Here is a 19926-nt window from a genome sequence, read left to right on the forward strand (position 1 = left end):
TGTGTAGCTTTTGGCTTTTGTCATTCGAACACATTATTCTTTTAAAAGCAGATGATATCTTTTATATATTGCAAAGTAATAATTTTCATACAATACCCTTATTGTTGAATGTTGAGAAATACCAAAAAATAAGGAAGATATAAAACCCAGTACCCAGTGTTGTTTTTTTTTTAATTGTAATTATCCTACGTAACTGTATAAACTGTTTTCTTTTTTTCGCCACTGTGTACACATTCCCCATACCCTTATATTTTCTTCAAAAATATGAGCTTTAACTCATGTTAAGTTTAACTGTTAAGTTGTAAAACATTCCACCATAGTTTATTAATTTCCATATTGCTAGAAATTTAGGTTATTTCTAATATTTTGCTTTTATGAAAAATGTGATTATAGTTAGTATCATGTGTACAGATCTTTGTGTCATTTCTGATGATTCCTCTAAGATGGATTCTTAGAAACAAAAATATAGGGTATAGGGGTCAACTGTTTAGAAAAATCTTGGTATTGCCAAGTTGCTTTTCAGAAAGATTTTACCAGTTTATGTTCCCATCAGCAGTATGTTAAAGTGTCTTTTTCATTGCAGCTTCTGATTGTGTGTGTATATGTGTGTGTACTTGTATATAGTTGTAGTTGCCAATATGATAGGCCGGACATTGTATCCTTTTCTTTTAGTCATCATCAGTATTTTTATGTAGAAGTTCTATAAAAAATGTTACCTGTTTTTTGCAGATACTGTTTCTTGTCTTTAAAAGTAATTGATATGAGCTCCTCATATATACACTTTCATTAGTCTTCACTTGTCAGTTTAGTTGTAATATGGGTGTTATCTCTAATTTTACTGTTCTTTTTCTTTGGTGTTCAGTTGTCTTGCTGATTAGGATTTTTTAAAAGGTAGAAATTATGATACTTGAAAATTCTCAAAGGTTTTAATTTTTGTTTCTTGTATTTATTGAGTTTTGTGTGACTATGAAAGAGAAGGCATAGTGACCATTTATTTGGTCTATTTGTTCAAAAATATTTCTGTGATTAAGGAGAAAAGTATGATTTTTCTGGACTTTATATGTCAAAACAGGCTATAGAACACATTTTGGAGTAGAATAGCCATGTCTTTTACCATACATATTAACTCAAAATATAACCAAGAAGTTCAAAAAGAGACTTTTTAAAAAAAACTAGCATATTACTATCACTCGAGTATAATCCCTGTTACCTTTTTTAGTAAGAACTTGAGTAAAAGGAATTTTGTAGGCTGTAAATAAAACTTCACAGGTCTTATGCATTAAACTTTTGATACTATCTCTGCTTACTATATAACTCTATTGAGTTCTAAATTGAAAAAAAGTGATTTCTTCAAGTGACTTTGATATAAACAGTTTTTATATAGTCATTCCTTACCATCATTTCTGTTTTTTCTCGGAAGGTGAACGGAGAATCCGTGTCCATACTTTGTGTTTGCCAGTAGTTTCAACTCTGAATGAAGTCTTTCTTGGCGCTGATATTCAAGCAATTTCAGGGTTATTGGCCAATATGGGTAAGAGTTATTAAAAAAAAAAAAAATTTTTTTTTTTAGTTATTACCACGTGTTATATTTTGCAAGTAATACAATTAGACAAAGCCACATAGTTTTATTTTCCTTTAAATAATTAGCTGTAAGGGTTTCAGTGTTTTAGATTCCACAGGTGCCTGTTAAATAATTATTGGAATGAAAGGATCTTTTGCAGATGATAGTCTGTATTACTGTATTCCATGGTAAGAAAGAATATTTTTTTCTTGTGTGTGTTTGTGTCTGTGATGTGTTTTGCTTTAAGTAAATGACTTTATAAACAGCTTTATTGAGGTATAATTTATATAGCATAACATTTCACTCATCTTAAGTGTACAATTCTGTTGTTCTTAGTATATTTACAGAGTTGTGCAGCCATCACCACGGTGTCATGTTAGAGCATTTCCATCACCCTAAAAAGAAACCTCATGCCTGTTGGTAGTCATGGCTCACTTCACACCTTCCCCCACTGGCCTTAGGCAACCAGTAAACTATTTTCTGTCTCGATAGATTTATCTATTCTGGACTTAAATAGGAAACCCTGGTGGCGTAGTGGTTAAGAGCTACGGCTACTAACAAAAAGGTCAGCAATTTGAATCTACCAGGCGCTCCTTGGAAACTCTATGGGGCAGTTCTTTTCTGTCATATAGGGTTGCTATGAGTCGGAATCAACTCAATGGGTCTATGGTGGGACTTAAATAACCTTTTCTCACTTAGTGCTTAACACTAGTGCCTAATAGCGTTTTTATAAGCTCTATAACTTGGATTACAAGAGCTAGCAGTGTACCATAAAAATCATTAGACTTGGAGTAGTGGAATTTAAGATTGTAAACCAGTTTACTGCCACACACACACATTTGCAGCTTTGGCCAGATCATGTGGCCAATGATCTGATAACTCTACCTTTTTGTTTCCATCTCAAATAATAGTTGCTGTCTTGACTTTTTTTTTTTTTTCTCTTTTCAAATACATAGAGCTTAACATCAGTTTGGTTCTTGCATCCTTTCTCTTTCAAGGAAGACTGCCAGTGAGTTATTAGCTTAAACTCAAATCTGAAAAGGAAACATTTTACGTACGCAGAAAGGCATATAAACAGAGTGGCAGGATAGATGATGGAAATCTGTCTAAATAGCTCCCTATGAACTCTTAAAATAAGTATAAAATAAAAATTTTGTGTGATAAAAAAGCATTGTTTAATTCCAATGTTTTTTCTGTCTCAATGATATGTAAAATAAAGTGGTAGATTATAATCAGTAGCATTTTAGATTCAGTGAAATACAGTTTTCCCATTTTACAAATAAGGAGACTGAAGCTCAGAAAGCTTGATACTTGCCAGATTGTCGTACAGCTAGGAAGTAGCAGAGTAGCATTTCAACAGTGATTGGTTTGATTCTCCAAAGCATGTGCTTTTAATTGCTTTGTTTTGGCTCCTTGTGTATGTAATCAACTAGAGAAAGACTTTGAATAATTTTTTAAAATGACCTTTTCTGTTCTTAACAGTGGGGTTGCTAAGCCTTTATCTTGTTTCTCTTTTGTCCCTACCTCCTCCACAATTAGCCGTTGACAGGTCCATTACTGCCAGTCTGAGTGATGCTCGCGATGCCCTAGTAAATGCCGTCATAGACTCTCTTTCAGCGTATCGTTCTTCAGTCCTAAGTAACCAGCAGCCTGGACTCATGGTTCCTTTTTCTTTGCGACTTTTCCCACTCTTTGTGTTGGCTCTCCTTAAACAGGTAAGGCAAAAGAAAAGGAAAAAAATGAAACAAAATAGGAAGTAACAGAGAAAATGTCAAATGCCAAATGTTTTATCCTTTGAACCCCTAGACATTGTCCATGAAAATTTATGCCAGTTACATTTTCTGAGGACAGGGACCTTAGCTCTTAAGTGAACTTCGAACAGATTTATGACCAGAGAAGTTTACAAATAACTGATTTAAAGCACAGGCCTGTTCATAAGAGATGTTTACTAAGTGTTCAGTAGTGTTATTTAAGATTCAAAAGATGACCAATTTTCCAGTTTTCCAAAATAAGAGTAATTTATTTTGAAGCAAGAAGTCACACGTGAGACTCTTTATGGCTCTGTCCTGCTCCCCGCATTATCTCAGCTACATTACACTTCTTAATTTTCCTTAGAGATGCTTTCTCATATCTATGTACCTATTTCCATGGCCTAGACTGCACTTCTCTATCTTTGTCTTTAAGCTCATATGTTGCTTCTCTGGCACTTGCCTTTCCTTCTGTGGTCTTGCAGCTCTTTATGTATAGCTTTGCTATAAAGTTTTCCATTTGATACTTACTATTTATATCTCTTCCTGCCTGCCCAACTCCTGCCCCCCTAAAAAGAAAGAAAACTCTGGACTGTGGAGAAGGCTTATTTTTCCAATGTCCTAAATCAACCTGTCTGTGTGTAGTCTCTTCCAGGTGAGAAGGGTAACCTGCTACTCCTTAATCTGAATGGCTTTTGAATCTACAGCTACAGTTTCTTTTGCTCAAATTATGTGTTTTTACTTCTGAATATATTCAGTGTAAGCTCATAGAAATTAAATATTTGAATTTTAGCATTTACAAATCTGAGCTCTTCCCTCTCCCTCAGGTCTTTCCTCAAATGCTGTCTTTTCACTTTGGCTTGCCTTTTTGATCTCCCTATTTAATATGCAACACTTTCTCCCCACCCCACCCCACCCCTACTCTACCCTGATGTTCTTTATCTCTCTTCCCTCCTTTATTTTTTTCATTAGCACTTACCACTGACATTTTACCTATTTATTTTCTACCTCTACCTTACTAGGACAGGGATTTTAATCTTTTTCATTCACCACTGTGTCCCAGCACTTAAAACAGTTCCTAGTACACACCATTACTTTCAAGTTGATTCTGACTTATGGTGGCCCCATATGTGTCAGAGTAAAACTGCGCTGCACGAGGTTTTCAATGCTTGATGTTTTGGAATAAGATCTCCAGGCCTTTCTTCTGTGGCATCTCTGGGTAGACTTGAACCTCTAACCTTTCAGTTAGCAGCTGTGTGTTAACAATTTGTACCACCCAGGGATTCCTCCTGGTACATAGTGGTATTCATTTTAGTCAATAAATGGACCTTTTCTTTCATTTCCCATAGTACTCTTTTCTCTTAATGACTATCTATGTACCAGTTTCAAAAATCTTAAGAGCCTTTTCTAATCTTTCTTTATCTATAGTCAGTATATTTTTTTTAATGCATAATTTCATTGCTCTTCTCTCTACCCCTTTTTACTTTTTCCATCAATTTAAATGCTTAAAATCTTACCTCAAAACTTTGTGATTCTCTGTGAAGTTAATATATCAGTTAAATCTTAAAATTACTTATTTACTCTATTCTGCTAATAAGCAGCTATCCTCATTTTTATTATTTATATATTTTTCCTGCTTGATCTGTAAGTTTTGTTGCATTGTTTAACTTCTCTAATTGTGTGAGAAACAAAGACAGTCGCCATTACTTATCACCTAGCATTTATTTATTTGGGCCTTCATACATGCCTTTATTTTGTCATCTGCAGTATAACTTGATCCTTCTCTTGGTGTTGCTTAGATTGTTATGGGACTATCACTATATGGTAGATGGTAGATAGGGTGTTTAGATCTATTTTACTTATTAGAAAACAGACACCAGAGAGATCATATGCCTCTGCCATGGTCAGGTAATTAATTTTTCAAGACTTTTAAGTGGAAAGTAGCCACAATTTAATAGATGTGATATAGTTCAAAGAATCATTAACAGTAAATTTGCTAATTTTATCTAAAGATATTCTTCTAACAATTGGCATTTGTAATGTTCTTTATGTATTTTTTAAATATATTTTCTCTCTTGTGTGGTGGGATTGCTTTTTATTACAGAAATCATTCCAGACTGGGACAAATGCTCGTCTAGATGAACGCATTTTTGCTATGTGTCAAGTGAAAAATCAACCCCTGGTTTACCTTATGCTATCAACTCACCCTACTTTGTATAGAGTTGACAATCTCTCAGATGAGGTAAGATTGCTTTCTTTTTAGTGGCTTGTACTTGAAGATTTATAAGCCTAATTATATAGAATCGAGTGCAGAAATGAGAAAGGGTTTGTTTGTTATTTAAAGCTTTATATTTTATTCCTTAACTAAAAAAAAAAAAAAGACAATCTCTCAGATGAGGTAAGATTGCATTTAGTGGCTTGTACTTGAAGATTTATAAGCCTAATTATATAGAATCGAGTGCAGAAATGAGAAAGGGTTTGTTTGTTATTTAAAGCTTTATATTTTATTCCTTAACTAGGTCTGAGTAAAGAAAAATTTAAATTAATTATTTATTTATTGTGCTTTAGGTCAAAGTTTGCGAATCAAGTCAGTCTCTCATACAAAAAGTTATACACACCTTGCTATGTACTCCTAGCTGCTCCCCCTCCTAATGAGACAGCACATTCCTCCTCTCCACCCTGTATTCCCCTTGTCCATTCTACCAGTTCCTGTCCCCCTCTTCCTTCTCATCTCACCACCAGACAGGAGTTGCCCACATAGTCTCAAGTGTCTACTTCAGCCAAGAAGCTCACTCCTCACCAATATTACTGTCTATCTTATAGTCAAGTCCAATCCCTGTCTGTAGAGTTGGCTTCGGGAATGGTTCCAATCTTGGGCTAACAACGGGTCCGGGGACTGAGTAAAGAAATTTTGGTTTAGTGAAGCACTTGAAAATAGTGCCTTTCATTTAAATTTCCTCAGACAGGTCTCTAGAGCATACCTAAGTAAAGGAAGAGATTGGCAAATTGGCCAGAGTAACCAATTATATGTTTATTTAAACAAATTATTCTGAAAGGAATATCCTGGGATTGAAATTACATCTGAATATCCCAGGTCAGTGTTCAGTGTAACACTGTCCTTGAATTAAAGAAAAACGGTTCAGGTTGTAACATTATTTGCCTTTGATAAGAAATTTACTTGAGTTAAAGCGATAAGCATGAAAATGTTAAATCATACATTTTTCTTTCAAAAATTATGACCAAGTTAGGATATATAAATTGGAAATAATATTTTGGTTAAAAACATTGCGAGGTTCAAGAATTCAGGAAATCTTGCATATATAAAGGAGAAATTGCTAATGAAATTTGAGGTAACTTTGTAGCAAAGCAAAACTATTAATGACATTATTGTGTTTGTAGTACAAAAATAATAACTATACATTAATCCTGTGTTTAGCAAATCCGGTTAACTGCGTGTACCGTTTTCTCACATTAAAAAGTAGGAAATTAACAAAAATATAAATGTAAAATAATGGTATGTTTATAATAAAGAAAACACCAAGAAGAAAAACAAAGAAACAAAAAAATCGTTTATACTTTTATCCAAAGAAAGGCATTATTAACATACCAGTGGTATATCTATCAAGACTTTTGTCAATACTAGGGGCCCTAATATCGGGCATAAATGGGATAAAAACCATTTATCCTAACAATACACAAACACCAGAATATAAGCTAAATAACTGGGATTTTCTAAAAGCTAAACACTTAAGCTCATCAAAAGACTTCACCAAAAAAATAAAAAGAGAACCTACAGACTGGGAAAAAATTTTTGGCTGTGACATATTCGACAAAGGTCTAATCTCTAAAATCTGTAGGAAAATCCAACAGCTCTACAACAGAAAGACAAATAATCCAATTAAAAAATAGACAAAGGATATGAACAGACACTTTACCAAAAAAGACATTCAGGCAGCTAACAGACCCATGAGGAAATGCTCACAATCCCTAGCTATTAGAGAAATGCAGATCAAAACTATAATGCGATACCATCTCACCCCAACATTACTGGCATGAATCAAAAAAACAGAAAATAACAAATGTTGGAGAGGTTGTGGGGAGATTGGAACTCATAGGCACTGCTGGTGGGGATGTAAAATGGCATAACCATTTTGGAAAATGATATGATGCTTCCCTAAAAAGCTAGAAATAGAAATACCATATGACCCAGCAATCCCACTCTTAGGAATATATCCAAGAGAAATACGAGCCATCGTACAAATAGGTATATGCACACCCATGTTCATTATTCATAATAGCAAAAAGATGGAAACAACCTAAGTGCCCATCAACAGATGAATAGATAAACTATGGTATATGCACACAGTGGAATACTATACAGCAATAAAGAACAGTAGTGGATCTGTGCAACACTTCACAACATGGATGAATCCAGAGGATATTATGCTGAGTGAAATAAGTCGATCACAAAATGGCAAATACCGTATGAGATTATCATAAAAACTCGAGAAAAGGTTTACATACGGAAACAATCTCTGATAGTTATGAGGGAGGGGAGGGGTGCGGAAGGCAAAACGCTAACTAGAATAGTAGGTAACTGGTAACTTTGGCGAAGACTAAGACAGTACACAATACTGGGGGAGTCAGTACAACTTGACCAAGGCAAAGTCATAGAAGCTTCACAGACGCATCCAAACTCCCTGTGGGACCGAGTTACTAGGCTGAGGGCTGGGGACCATGGTCTCAGGGGATATCTAGCTCAATTGGCATAACATGGTTTATAAAGAAAATGTTCTACGTCCGACTGTGGTGAGTAGTATCTGGGGTCTTAAAAGCTTACGAGCGACCATCTAAGATACATGTACTGGCCCCATCCCTGCTGGAGCAAAGGAGAATGAAGAAAACCAAGGACGCAAGGGAAAGATTAGTCCAAAGGATTAATGGACCACAACTACCATAACCTCTGCCAGACTGAGCCCAGAAAAACTGGATGGTACCTGGCTATACCACCAACTGCTCTGACAGGGATCACAATAGAGGGTCCTTGACAGAGCAGGAGAAAAATATAGAACAAAATCCAAATTCACAAAATAAGACCAGACTTGTTGATCTGAGAGAGACTGGAGAAACCCCAAGACTATGCCCCCCGGATACCTTTTTAACTTCGTACTGAAGTCACTCCTGAGTTTCACCCTTCAGCCAAAGATTAGACTTGTCTATAGGGCAAACAGTAACACATGTGAGGAACATCTTCATAGTCAGTCATGTATGTGAGGCTAAATGGGCGCACCAGCCCAAAAGCAAAGACAAAAAGGCAGGAAGGGACAGGAAAACGGATGAATAGAAACAGGGAACCTGGGGTGAAGAGGAGGAGAGTGTTGACACATTACAGGGTTGGCAACCAGTGTCTTAAAACGATGTGTTACTTGTTTAATGAGAAACTAATTTGCTCTGTAAACTTTCACCTAAAGCACAATTTAAAAAAGACTTTTGATTGCATGTAAGCTTAGGCAAAAGCGGGACTGGAATGATGTTCAAAAACAAACCACAGGAAAGGCAAGAGTAGAACTGGACCCTGAATCTACTAGATCTTCAGATTCAGAACTCTCTGTGTGAGGTTCATTCTTTCAGATTAGCCTTCTCTACAAAACTAGGAAGCATAACCACTGATAGCTTTCCTTCCTCACTATCTGAGAAAGACAAGGCTCCCTTTTTTTTTCGTTCACATTAGAAAGCCCCAAAGGAACACTTCTGATTGGTTGTATTTGGATTGTGGTCTTTCCTCTGTCTCCCACCTTCCCCAAGGCCAGAGGTCTTAAGGTACTGTGATTAATAGCCCCTGTTAGAACTAGAGCCTCACCATTGAAGTGGGAAGAACAGGTCTCTCAAACAATGAGGAGTGCAGGAACAAGGGGTGCCGAAAGGACAGAACAATAAATGTCCTCTACAGGTAAACTTTCTTCCTATCTTTATTGTCTATGGATAGTTTTTGTTTGCTTTACTTAATTGTGGTCATACTATGTGAATCCGGCTGTTTTTGTAGTTTTGAACATTAATTAATATATGTAAAACTCTTAGAACAATGCCTGGCTAAAATAAGCACCACATAAGTAGCCAAACCAAACCCATTGCCGTCGAGTTCGTTCCGACTCGTAGCAACCCTATAGGACACAGTAAAACTGCCCCGTAGGGTTTCCAAGGAGTGCCTGGTGGATTCGAACTGTCGACGTTTTGGGTACCAGCCATAGCTCTTAACCACTGAGCCATCATCACCGTCATCATCATCATCATGATCGTCATGATAATTAAGCATATTTTCATGTGTGCAAACATTTTTTTAAAGCATACATTTTAATGACTTTACGAAGTCATTAAACCATTCTACTATTGTTGGACTGCCCAGTGTTTCCACTTTTAACCACCTATATTCACATAACATCACTATCACTAGGCTATATAAATAAATAAATAAATAAGGCTAGATACTAGGTCTATATTTCACTTCCTCCCTTGGGTAAGGCTCAATTACATACCTAAGTTTATTTTTGATCCAAAATAAATAGTTATGAAATTTTTTAAGATTTAAAAAAAAATATTTTCAGATAACAGTGCTAAGAGTCATTATAAATGAGCATTTTCCATTTCTGGCTTTAATAAATAAATGTCAAATTGGAAAGAACTGTTAAAATCTCATTTACATTTGTGGTTACGAGAAGGGGGAGGGAGGGAGGGTGAGAGAGGGTTGTTTACTAAATAGATAATAGACAGGAACTACTTTTTTTACTTTAGGTGAAGGGAAGGATAACATTCAACACAGTGGAGGTCAGCACAACTGGACTAAACCAAAGCAAAGCCGTTTCCTGAATAAAATCTCATTTACATTAGATGTTTTTCCTTCCCTCAGGATGTACATATGACTTCAAACCAAGCAAGGTCTAATCTGAACCAATTTGTAGATTTTTGCTTGGATTTGAAAGAAATATCCTCATATTTTCTGTCTCTCTCATAAACTTTTTATTTTGGAATAATTTTAGATTCTAAAAAAAGCTGCAAATATTACATAGAAAATTCTCATGTACCTCTCACCCAGTTTCCCCTATTGTTAAAAATCTTACATAACCCTGGTACTTTTTTAAAAACCAAGAAACCAACATTGGTACGTTATTATTAACTAAATTCCAGACTTGATTTGGGTTTCACTAATGTCATTTATCTGTTCCAGGATACTAGATTGCATTTATTATATTAGTTTTTTGTTGCTGTTGTTGAGAATATACACAGCAGAACATATACCAATTCAAAAATATCTACATGTAGAATTCAGTGACTTTGATTTCATTCTTCAAGTTGTGCCACTATTCTTACCCTACTTTTCTGAGTTGTTCCTCCCATATTAACATAAACTCACTGCCTCCTAAGTTACCTTCTAATGTTTCCAGTTGCTGTTGTCAATTTGATCTCATCTGGATAGATCTTAAAAGAGTACAGTGCTCAAGGCAGATATTTTTTACTGGTTAAGGTAAACTATTGTTTAGGTTTAAGAAGACTTCAAGGAATATTTTTGGTTTGAGTTTTAAAGATTATCTCAGGTCAGTAGTTTCAGGGGTTCATCCAGCATCCATGCCTCTAGAAAGGCTGGATTCATGGGGATTTGAATTCTATTCTGCATTTTCCCACTTTTGATCAGGATTATTCCACGGAATCGTTGACCAAAATGTTCAGTAATGGTAGGCACCATCTAGTTCTTCTGGTCATATGGCAAAGGAGGCAGTTGTTCATGGAGGCAGTTAACCGTGCATTCCATAGCTACCTCCTGTTCCTGGCTCTCCTTTTGTTGCTCCAGGAGAATAGAGACCAATTGTCGTGCCTTGGGTGGCTGCTTGCAAGTTTTTAAGACCCCAGGCACTAGGCAATGAACTAGGAGGTAGAACAGATGCACTGAACACGTTATTAGGCCAGTTAACTAGGATGTCCCATGATACTGTAACCCTAAATCTCCCAACCAAGGGACCAAATCCCATGAGGTATTTGGCAGTACATAAGCAACCTTAGCAGCTACTCTTTTTTTTTCTTTTTCTTTTTTTGTAAATATATCTATCACATAACTTTTGCCAATTCAACTTACTACAGGTATACAAAACTTATTGACAGCAATAAATCAATGTGATTTTTCATCACCGTAAACTGAAACTAAGCATATTGCATTAGTTTTTAAAACAATAGCTAAGATCAGAGGTTAATTTGGCTTTACAGAGATTCACAGTGGCTTTGTTCAAATAAGTGAAAAGTGTTTCTTCATCTTCTTTATATTTAAATGTGAATAATTGGCCCAAACTCTTGGAGGGAACATTTATTGATACATTTTGTATGTTTAACTGTGACTCCATATTACCTGTATCTAAAGGCTTTAATCTTTTACTTAATTTCTTAGGGAGCTCTCAATATCAATGATAGAACCATACCTCAGCCCCCTATTCTTCAGCTTTCAGTGGAGAAACTGAGCAGGGATGGAGCTTTCCTCATGGATGCAGGCTTTGTAAGTAGTTTGGCTGAACCTGACTCTTCTATCTGCCTATTACTTACTGTACCTTTTTACTTGTTAGCATTTGGCTTCGTGCCCCTTAATATTCTTCTTCCTGAACAGATGATGTACTTTTTAACCTATATATTTTGTATTTTGTACTAGCCCTCATTCTCCCTCCATAGCTTCCTTTCATGCCAAGCATATAATATCTTATCACTAAACTTACTCATCTTTTGACCTTCTAAAACGTGTGTGGTAGAAAGTGACTGAACAGACTCAGTGTTACAGTATCTCAAAATAATTTTTTGTCCTATTCTCCAGGAGATGATGCTTTGGGTTGGAAAAAATTGTGGACAGAATTTTCTCAGCCAAGTTCTAGGAGTTCAAAGCTATGCATCAATTCCACAGACTATGGTAAAGTTGATAATAGGATATTATGAAATTAGAACATAATTCCAAGAGTTTTTTAAAAAGGAAAATATCTCTACAGGTTTTACTTCTTGCTGAGTATAGTCATATTTTAATAGCATTCTTTAGATTGTTTTGTATCATTGACTTAACTGTTCTTATATATGGAATATTAATATTCATAGTTACTATTGTAGAGAGAAAGGAATGAATTTAGTTAATGGCAAAAAAAAAAGCATGCTGCAAATGGCATTAGTTTGACTTTTTTGTTTTTGTGTTTTTTTTCTTTTTGGCAAGTGATTGCATTGTCTCTTCAGCAGGGTCCCCTTTTTAAGAGGTTTTTTTGGTAAAATATATATAACAAAACATTTATTGGCCGGATCCCTTTAATTGCTGCTGTGGAGTAAGAAATAAGCTAATTGCCACACTGGAGTACCTAGCAAATGACTGGTACTCAGTGGCAGTTGAATTAATATTGATTATTGTAGACAGTAATAATGGACTCTGCCTGTCACTAGCTATATGACCTTGGACAAGTCACTAATAGCCTCATACCCTCATTTGTAAAATAAGAATGCTCTTGCTTATGGAGGAATATTTGAAATGATGCATGAGAAAGCACTTGTTCAACTGTATGGCATTTTAGATAATTTTGAATTATAAAGTTAGAATTAATTATAAAAGATGGTCTTATTTATATGTCATATATTTTAGTCCCTACTACCAATTTGTAACTAAGTTTGGAATGTGCATTTTATGTCAACACTTTTTCATATTTATGGGTTTAACTCCATTCATAGAGCAGTCTTATTTTACAAATGAGGCTATTAGTGACTTGTCCAAGGTCATATAGCTAGTGACAGTCAGAGTCCATTATTACAGTCTGCAATAATCAATATTAATTCAACTGCCACTGAATACCAGTCATTTGCTAGGTACTCCAGTGTGGCAATTAGCTTATTTCTTACTCCACAGCAGGAATTAAAGGGTTCCAGCCTATAAATGTATTCATAGGGTATTCATGTATTTTACCTTGAGCAAAACTACTGGACTGAATGACTAGGGGTTTTAAGTAGTGAGGAGATGAGAAATGGTGATATTTGTAATAACCACCTGAATGAATCAGTTAATTCTAGATCTCATAATAAAATGAAGAGAAGAGCTAGGAAGTTCTTCTAGATCAGGGTTCAGCAAACTAAATAAAGTTGTATTGAAACATAGCCATGCGTATCATTTATGTATTGTCTATGGCTACGTTAATGGCAGAGTTGAATAGTTGGAACAGAAAGAAATGACCTCCAAGCCTAACATACTTACTATCTGGTCCTTTCATAAAAAATTTGCCTGTACACCCATGTTCATTGCAGCATTATTTACAGTACCCAAAAGGTGGAAACAACCCATGTCCATCAACAGATAAATGGATAAACAAAATGCAGTGTATACATACAATGCAATATTATTCAGTGATAAAGAGAAATGAGATTCTGATACATGCTACAACATGAATGAACCTTGAAAATGTCATGCTAAGTAGAATAAGTCAGACACAAAAGGAGAAATGTTGTATGATTGAAATATCTAATATAGGCAAATGCAGAGAGACTAAAGTTTATTAGTGATTACCAGGGGCCGAAGGTCCCTAGGTGGCAAAAACAGTTTATGCTTGACTGTTAACCTAAAGGTTAACCTAGCCAGCAATACCTTGGAAGATAGGCCTGGCGATCTGCTTCCACTAAGATTACAGCCAAGAAAATTGTACGGGGCAGTACTACTCTGCCACGTTGAGTCACTATGAGTTGGAATTGACTTGACATCAACTTAAAGCAGCAACAACAACTAGGCATTGGAGGGAGAGGAGAAGGAGGTAGTTATTGCCTAAGGGGTACTGAGTTACTGTTTGGAGTGATGAAAAGCTTTTAGAAATGGGTAGTGGTAATGTTTGCACAATATTGTCAATGAAATTAATGTCACTGAATTGAATACTTAAAAATAGTAAAGAAGGCAAAATTTTTGTTAAATATCTTTTACCACCATAAAATTTAAAAGAAATTATATGAGTTGATGTAAGTGAAACAACAGTAAAGGTTACTATGCATCTTTTTCTAAGAAAAAATGTTTACCAACACTTGTTCTGGATCCTTACTAGAAAACTGTGGTTTTCAGCCAAGTAGCATGTGGTATGCATCACCTTAAACATGCAGAATCTCAACTCCCTACCTCCTACATCAGTGACTGCATTTCCGTAAGATCCCCAAGTGATTCATATACATGTTAAAGTTTGAGAACCGCTTATAGATGATACATTAGACATATGATTAAAATAAGTCGGATATTACTGGTTTTCCAGACGGGTCTTCCAGAACTTGATACACCAGAATCTACCAGAACAGTAGCTTTCATCTCTTGGCTTAGAGAGCAGAGACCATTTTTTCCAATACTTTATGTAATAAGGTAAGTTGAATTTTTCACTTATTTTTAGTGAACCAGTTTGTTTTGCCCTGCAGGGACCTGTTTTGAATCAGATATGTATGCGATTTATTGCTTAAGCAAACTCTTTAGGAGGATATAGGAAAAAGAAAAAGAATTCTTCTCAGTAAATAAACCAAACCTGTTGCTGTCGAGTTGATTCCGACTCATAGCGATCCTACAGGACAGAGTAGAACTGCCCCATAGAGTTTCCAAGGAGTACCTGGTGGATTCAAACTGCCAACCTTTTGGTTAGCAGCCAAACACTTAACCACTGTGCCACCAGGGCTACTCTCAATAAATAGTAAGTACTAAATAAATATTGCTTTATATCCAATGTGTGTTTATGTCACAAGTATTAGAATTCCTAAATTTTTAATGAACTTGTTAGTAAAAAACTTAACTATTTCTCTTTAATTCCACTATAAACTTTCCCCTATACAACATGAAGTTATCATTATCTCCCAAGTATTGTCAGAGAAAGTATGTAGAAGTAGCTATTTGTATGGTAAATGTTTTGATGGTTATCAGAATATGCCAAAAGCCTTGTGACACCACCGTTTATTTTATTATTAAATTTTATCTAATGCACACAAATATTTTTACCTTTTATTCCTAAGGGATGAGAATCCAATGAAGGCAACCTTCCTTCAAAACATGGTAGAAGACAGAACAGAATCTGCGTTATCATACTATGAATTCCTCTTGCATATACAGCAGCAAGTGAATAAATGAGCAAATGAAGAAATTTTACTTATATAATGTGGAACACCTGAGAACGTATAATATCTTCCTTTTCTATTAGGTTTTTGGACTAATGTGATGATTAAGATGTTCTCACTGTGATTTTGACAAGCTATAGCAAATAAAGGACCGTAGCCGAGAATCAAACATGCAACTCTGAATACTGTACTTTTCAATTCAAAATGTATCTACGTATGATTGGATACCTTTTTTCCTTCGTTGCCAATTATGTTTGTGTTGTTATGGATTGAAATAAGAAATGAGACAATATTGCAGAGGCAAAGTACATTTTGTAAAATAAAGATTTCTGTGTTCAAAGTGTATATTTGTCATTTTTTAATTTTCTGAATTTTTGGCTGCTACATTTAAAACCTCACAAGACTAAGTGTTGCAGGGAAGTTATAAATCTATTGATAAAGATCTTAAAAAAAAATTTAGAAAGGAATAGAATGTAGACAAAGTAGAATCTATCTCCTGTACCTGTTTTTTTTTTTTTTTCTTTTTTAAGGAAGGAAAAGGATCATCATGTTAACTAAAACTAGAGTAAACTAACTCTAGCTTAAGAAGAACAATATAAATTCAAGCTTTAAAATCTGTCAGTATTCTCTATACTTGAAGAACAAAGTCACTTTGATTTGAAGTGAAAACTATAATGAAGTGGTTTTCTGATTTGCCTCAAGAATTCTTGGACATTCTGTCTTACTCTGCAGTGAAAAGAATCGGAGCTGTCTTCATAAATGTATTGGGACTGGGCAATGATGATAGGGAGATGGGAACTTTAATTATCTTGATTGTTTAAGTGGGCTTTGTTTGGAACAATTCTGCCCTGTGATGTATAATAAAAGTGTTATTTTGGTGAAATGAGGGTGATTGAAAGAAATTAAAGGTTTTAAATGCTGTCTCAAATGCATCAGTAACATTTTTCTAAGGAGTTTAATAATTAAATTGGAAGTCGCTCATAAGAAATTTTTATTCTTGGATATAAAAACATTAAAACGTGAATGCTGCTGTTTGATTTGGTGGATATTAAGATCACACAAATCTGATAACAATGAAGTTATGAAAGAAACTTGATTTCTGAACATGCTTAAAGACTGCTTTTTTGATTCAGAGAAATATTATAGTCAAAAGTGTTAAGCGAATTTTGTTTACAAATAGGTAAATTATGCGCCTTTTTATATTTAAAGTGCTGTGATACAATATCTTTAAGAGTTTGGCTCAGTTTTCACAGATTCAGTTTGTCTTGTATGAACTTCTGAAAGTAAAAGATGTTCGTGTATAATATTTGATAAAAAGATTTTTTGTTTTAATGGGTTGGAAAATGTGTTTACAATTTTGGTCTCATATGATCACCAACGAAATAGTAACTTTCAGGTTTACATCAACATGAGCTGACTTCAACTGAGATGTTCTGGGATGGGAAAAAAGGTGGTCCCACTAGAGTGTACAGCTACTGCTTGCCAACTGGATCAGAATAATTGTGTTTTATAAAAATATCATCTCCCTTAAGCAGTGTTAAGGTTTGTTTTCAGTGTGCAAGTTGTACATTGAACTGCAAGTTTTCTTCAAAACAGCTTCATTTTTTAGGAAGCAAATTGCAAATTATAGCAAATTAAAATAAATTTATATTTTCCCTTTTAAAGAAACTAAGAGTCACTGTTATGCACTGGTTTTTCTTAAAATAACAAATTCTCTTCTTAATGTGAATTTTAAATGTTGATATTTGTAAGTCCCTTCTTAACAGTAAAGGATCTCCCAGAGGGAAAAGTTTGTGCTTCTAGGGACAGTAATCTTCCTTGTGCCTCACACTTCATCCCTAGGTGGATATGACTCTCGTTATTACCACATGCTTTGTTAGCATATTTGACAGATTTACTTTAAAATTTTTACTTTAAAAATTATTTCAGGTATTGTGTAACATGTGCAATCCAGAATAATTTGATCGTAGCCAGGTCATAAAAATTCGTTTTATGTTCACAATACTTTTCATCTTCAATCTCCAGATAATGAAGGAATGAATGAACCTTTTGGGGACATTGATGTTAAGCAATTCTTTGCAATATTGAATGTGATTTTTAGTTTGATTTTTTTCTTTTTTGGGGGGGCAGTGGGGCAGCACCTCCTATCTCATCTTGTATTACTTTTTGATGTAAAGCAACTAAGATTTACAATATGCCATATTTTTTTTATGATAGTTGTAAATTATCATGAAAGATCCTTGAATTTTCTACAGATCTACAACTACTAAAGTAAAAGATAAGGGCAATCTTGGTATTTAAATCTGAGCATGACGGTTCTACCATAAAAAGTACTCTATTTTTCTAATTTCTAGGATTTTTAAAATAACATTTCTGTACGTCTGACATACTAATACCATTCAAGCAGTACCAGTTATTTTAGTTTGCATATATTTTCATTATTTTTAATTTAATATAATGTATTTAGTCTAATAGACTGTTTTGCAATAATTAGAATAAAAGATTTATTTCTTCTAATCAAAGATGCATAACAGCTATTATCTAGGGGACCACCAAATGTGATTTTAAGATTTTGTTAACTATTACAAATATAATCCTTATATAGAAGTTTTAATTTTGTAAAGTAGTGTATAATATTGTAACATTAAATTCTTGTTCTTAAATTCAGATGTATTGATCTTCAATGTGTTGTGTTAAATCTTGCTTCTCTGAAATGTTAAGAAACAAGATTTGTCCTCCTTTATACAGTTTGTAATTTTCACAGTTTTATTCCTGTTAAAAACAGTCATTTGTAACCCATGCAAATAATCATTTGATCTGTGCTAATTTATGAGTTTGGCTATTCAATAAAGTTAATTGAAAGAGATTACATACAGTGACTTGTTAAAGTGATATAAACAATTTGCCAATGCCAACTACGTTGTGCTTACAAGTTAAGTCAATTGTTGAAGGTGTTTTAAAACTCATAAGTAGGTGCCTGGGAGGTTAAAGGTTATTTTTTTCTCGGTGTTTTAAAGATACTATATAATCGGGTAGCTTCTGTCTGGAGGGGAGATGAGAAGGCAGAGGGGGACAGAAGCTGGCTGAATGGACACGGAAATAAAGGGTGGAGAGAAGGAGTGTGCTGTCTCATTAGGGGGAGAGTGACTAGGAGTATATAGCAAGGTATATATAAATTTTTGTATGAGAGACTGACTTGATTTGTAAACTTTCACTTAAAGCACGATAAAAACTAAAAAGATATTATGTAATTGTCTTCTGGACACTTTTTTACTGATCAGAAAACTGTTGCCAGTCTAATTGTTCATTTGATGATAATCCCTGGTATATTTTAAGATTTTTGTTTTATTCTTAAAGCTCTATGGTTTTACTACTCTGGGTTTTGTTGTTTTTCTGCTTGTTATTCAGAGCACACTTTTAATTAATTTGAAGATTGTTGTCCATCTTCAATTCTGGGAATTTTTCAGCTATTTTCCCTGTAAATATTTCCTTCTCTGCCATTCCCTTTATTCTTTTGTTATCTCCAGAATTCCTATTAGTTGTATGTCTTCACTAATTCCTTTTTTTCTTTTTTACTATGTCCAAATTAGAGTTTAATCTCCTGTATTGAATTTTGTATTTGCATAGCTGCATTTTTCATTTCCGAGATTGATTTTTATACCTTTTTTTTTTTTAAACTTATTTCTACCTGTTTTGTTCCGTAATGCTTGCTTGTTTGTTTTAATAATATTGTGTTTTAGGTGAAAGTTTACACAGCAAATTAGGTTCCCATTCAACAATTTTTTTTAATTTTTTATTGTGCATTAGGTGAATGTTTACAGAATTAGTTTCCCATTCAATAATTTGTACATAAAGTGTCCTATGATATTGGTTTCATTTCCCACGATGTGGCAGCGCTCTCCGTGTTTCCATCCTAGTTTCCCCGTTTCCTTTCATTATGATTTTCTACCCCTTCCTGCCTTATTGTCTTTGCTTTGGGGCCCTTTTGATCGCATATAGTTGATGGTTCTAAGGAGCGCGTTCCTCTCAGGTATTATTGTTTATGGGCCCGTCTATGTATGGTTTGCCTAGAGCCCTGGTGGCATAGTGGTTATGAACTCAGTTGCTAACCAGCAGGTCAGCAGTTCAATCCACGAGTCAGTCCTTGGAAACCCTGTAGGGCAGTTCTACCCTGTCCTCCAGGATCGCTATGAGTCAGAATCGTCTGGATGGCAACAGGTTTTTACGGTTTTGCTGAAAGGTGGTCTCAAGGAATGGCTTCAGTTCCAATTCAAAAGGGTGTCTTAGGCTGCTCCGACAGGGATCACAATAGAGGGTCCCAGACAGAGCTGGAGAAAAACGTAGAACAAAACTCTAACTCACCCACACACAAAAAAGACCAGAGCTACTGGCCCAACAGAGACTGGAAAACCCCCAGAGTATGGCTCCCGGACACCGTTTTAGCTTAGTAATGAAGTCATTCCTGAGGTTCACCCTTCAGCCAAAGATTAGACA

General features: G+C 34.9%; 1 protein-coding gene across 2 annotated transcripts in view; it reads left to right on the forward strand.

Annotated features, from left to right (window-relative positions):
* The window catches only part of SEC24A (SEC24 homolog A, COPII coat complex component), a 106858-nt gene extending 87877 nt beyond the window's left edge, over positions 1-18981 (forward strand). The window contains exons 17-23 of one of the 2 annotated variants that reach the window (XM_064276451.1): positions 1421-1531; positions 3101-3276; positions 5414-5551; positions 11741-11845; positions 12155-12247; positions 14592-14695; positions 15331-18981. In XM_064276451.1, coding sequence (XP_064132521.1) covers positions 1421-1531; positions 3101-3276; positions 5414-5551; positions 11741-11845; positions 12155-12247; positions 14592-14695; positions 15331-15445 — 842 coding nt within the window. In that variant the 3' untranslated portion in view covers positions 15446-18981. Of the gene's footprint in view, positions 1-1420; positions 1532-3100; positions 3277-5413; positions 5552-9040; positions 9260-11740; positions 11847-12154; positions 12248-14591; positions 14696-15330 lie in introns of those variants that run through there. The other variant, XR_010319338.1, reaches the window with a different exon arrangement.
* Positions 18982-19926: the final 945 nt, after the last annotated feature.

Source organism: Loxodonta africana, chromosome 2 (assembly GCF_030014295.1).
Source record: "Loxodonta africana isolate mLoxAfr1 chromosome 2, mLoxAfr1.hap2, whole genome shotgun sequence".
Lineage (NCBI taxonomy): Eukaryota > Metazoa > Chordata > Mammalia > Proboscidea > Elephantidae > Loxodonta > Loxodonta africana.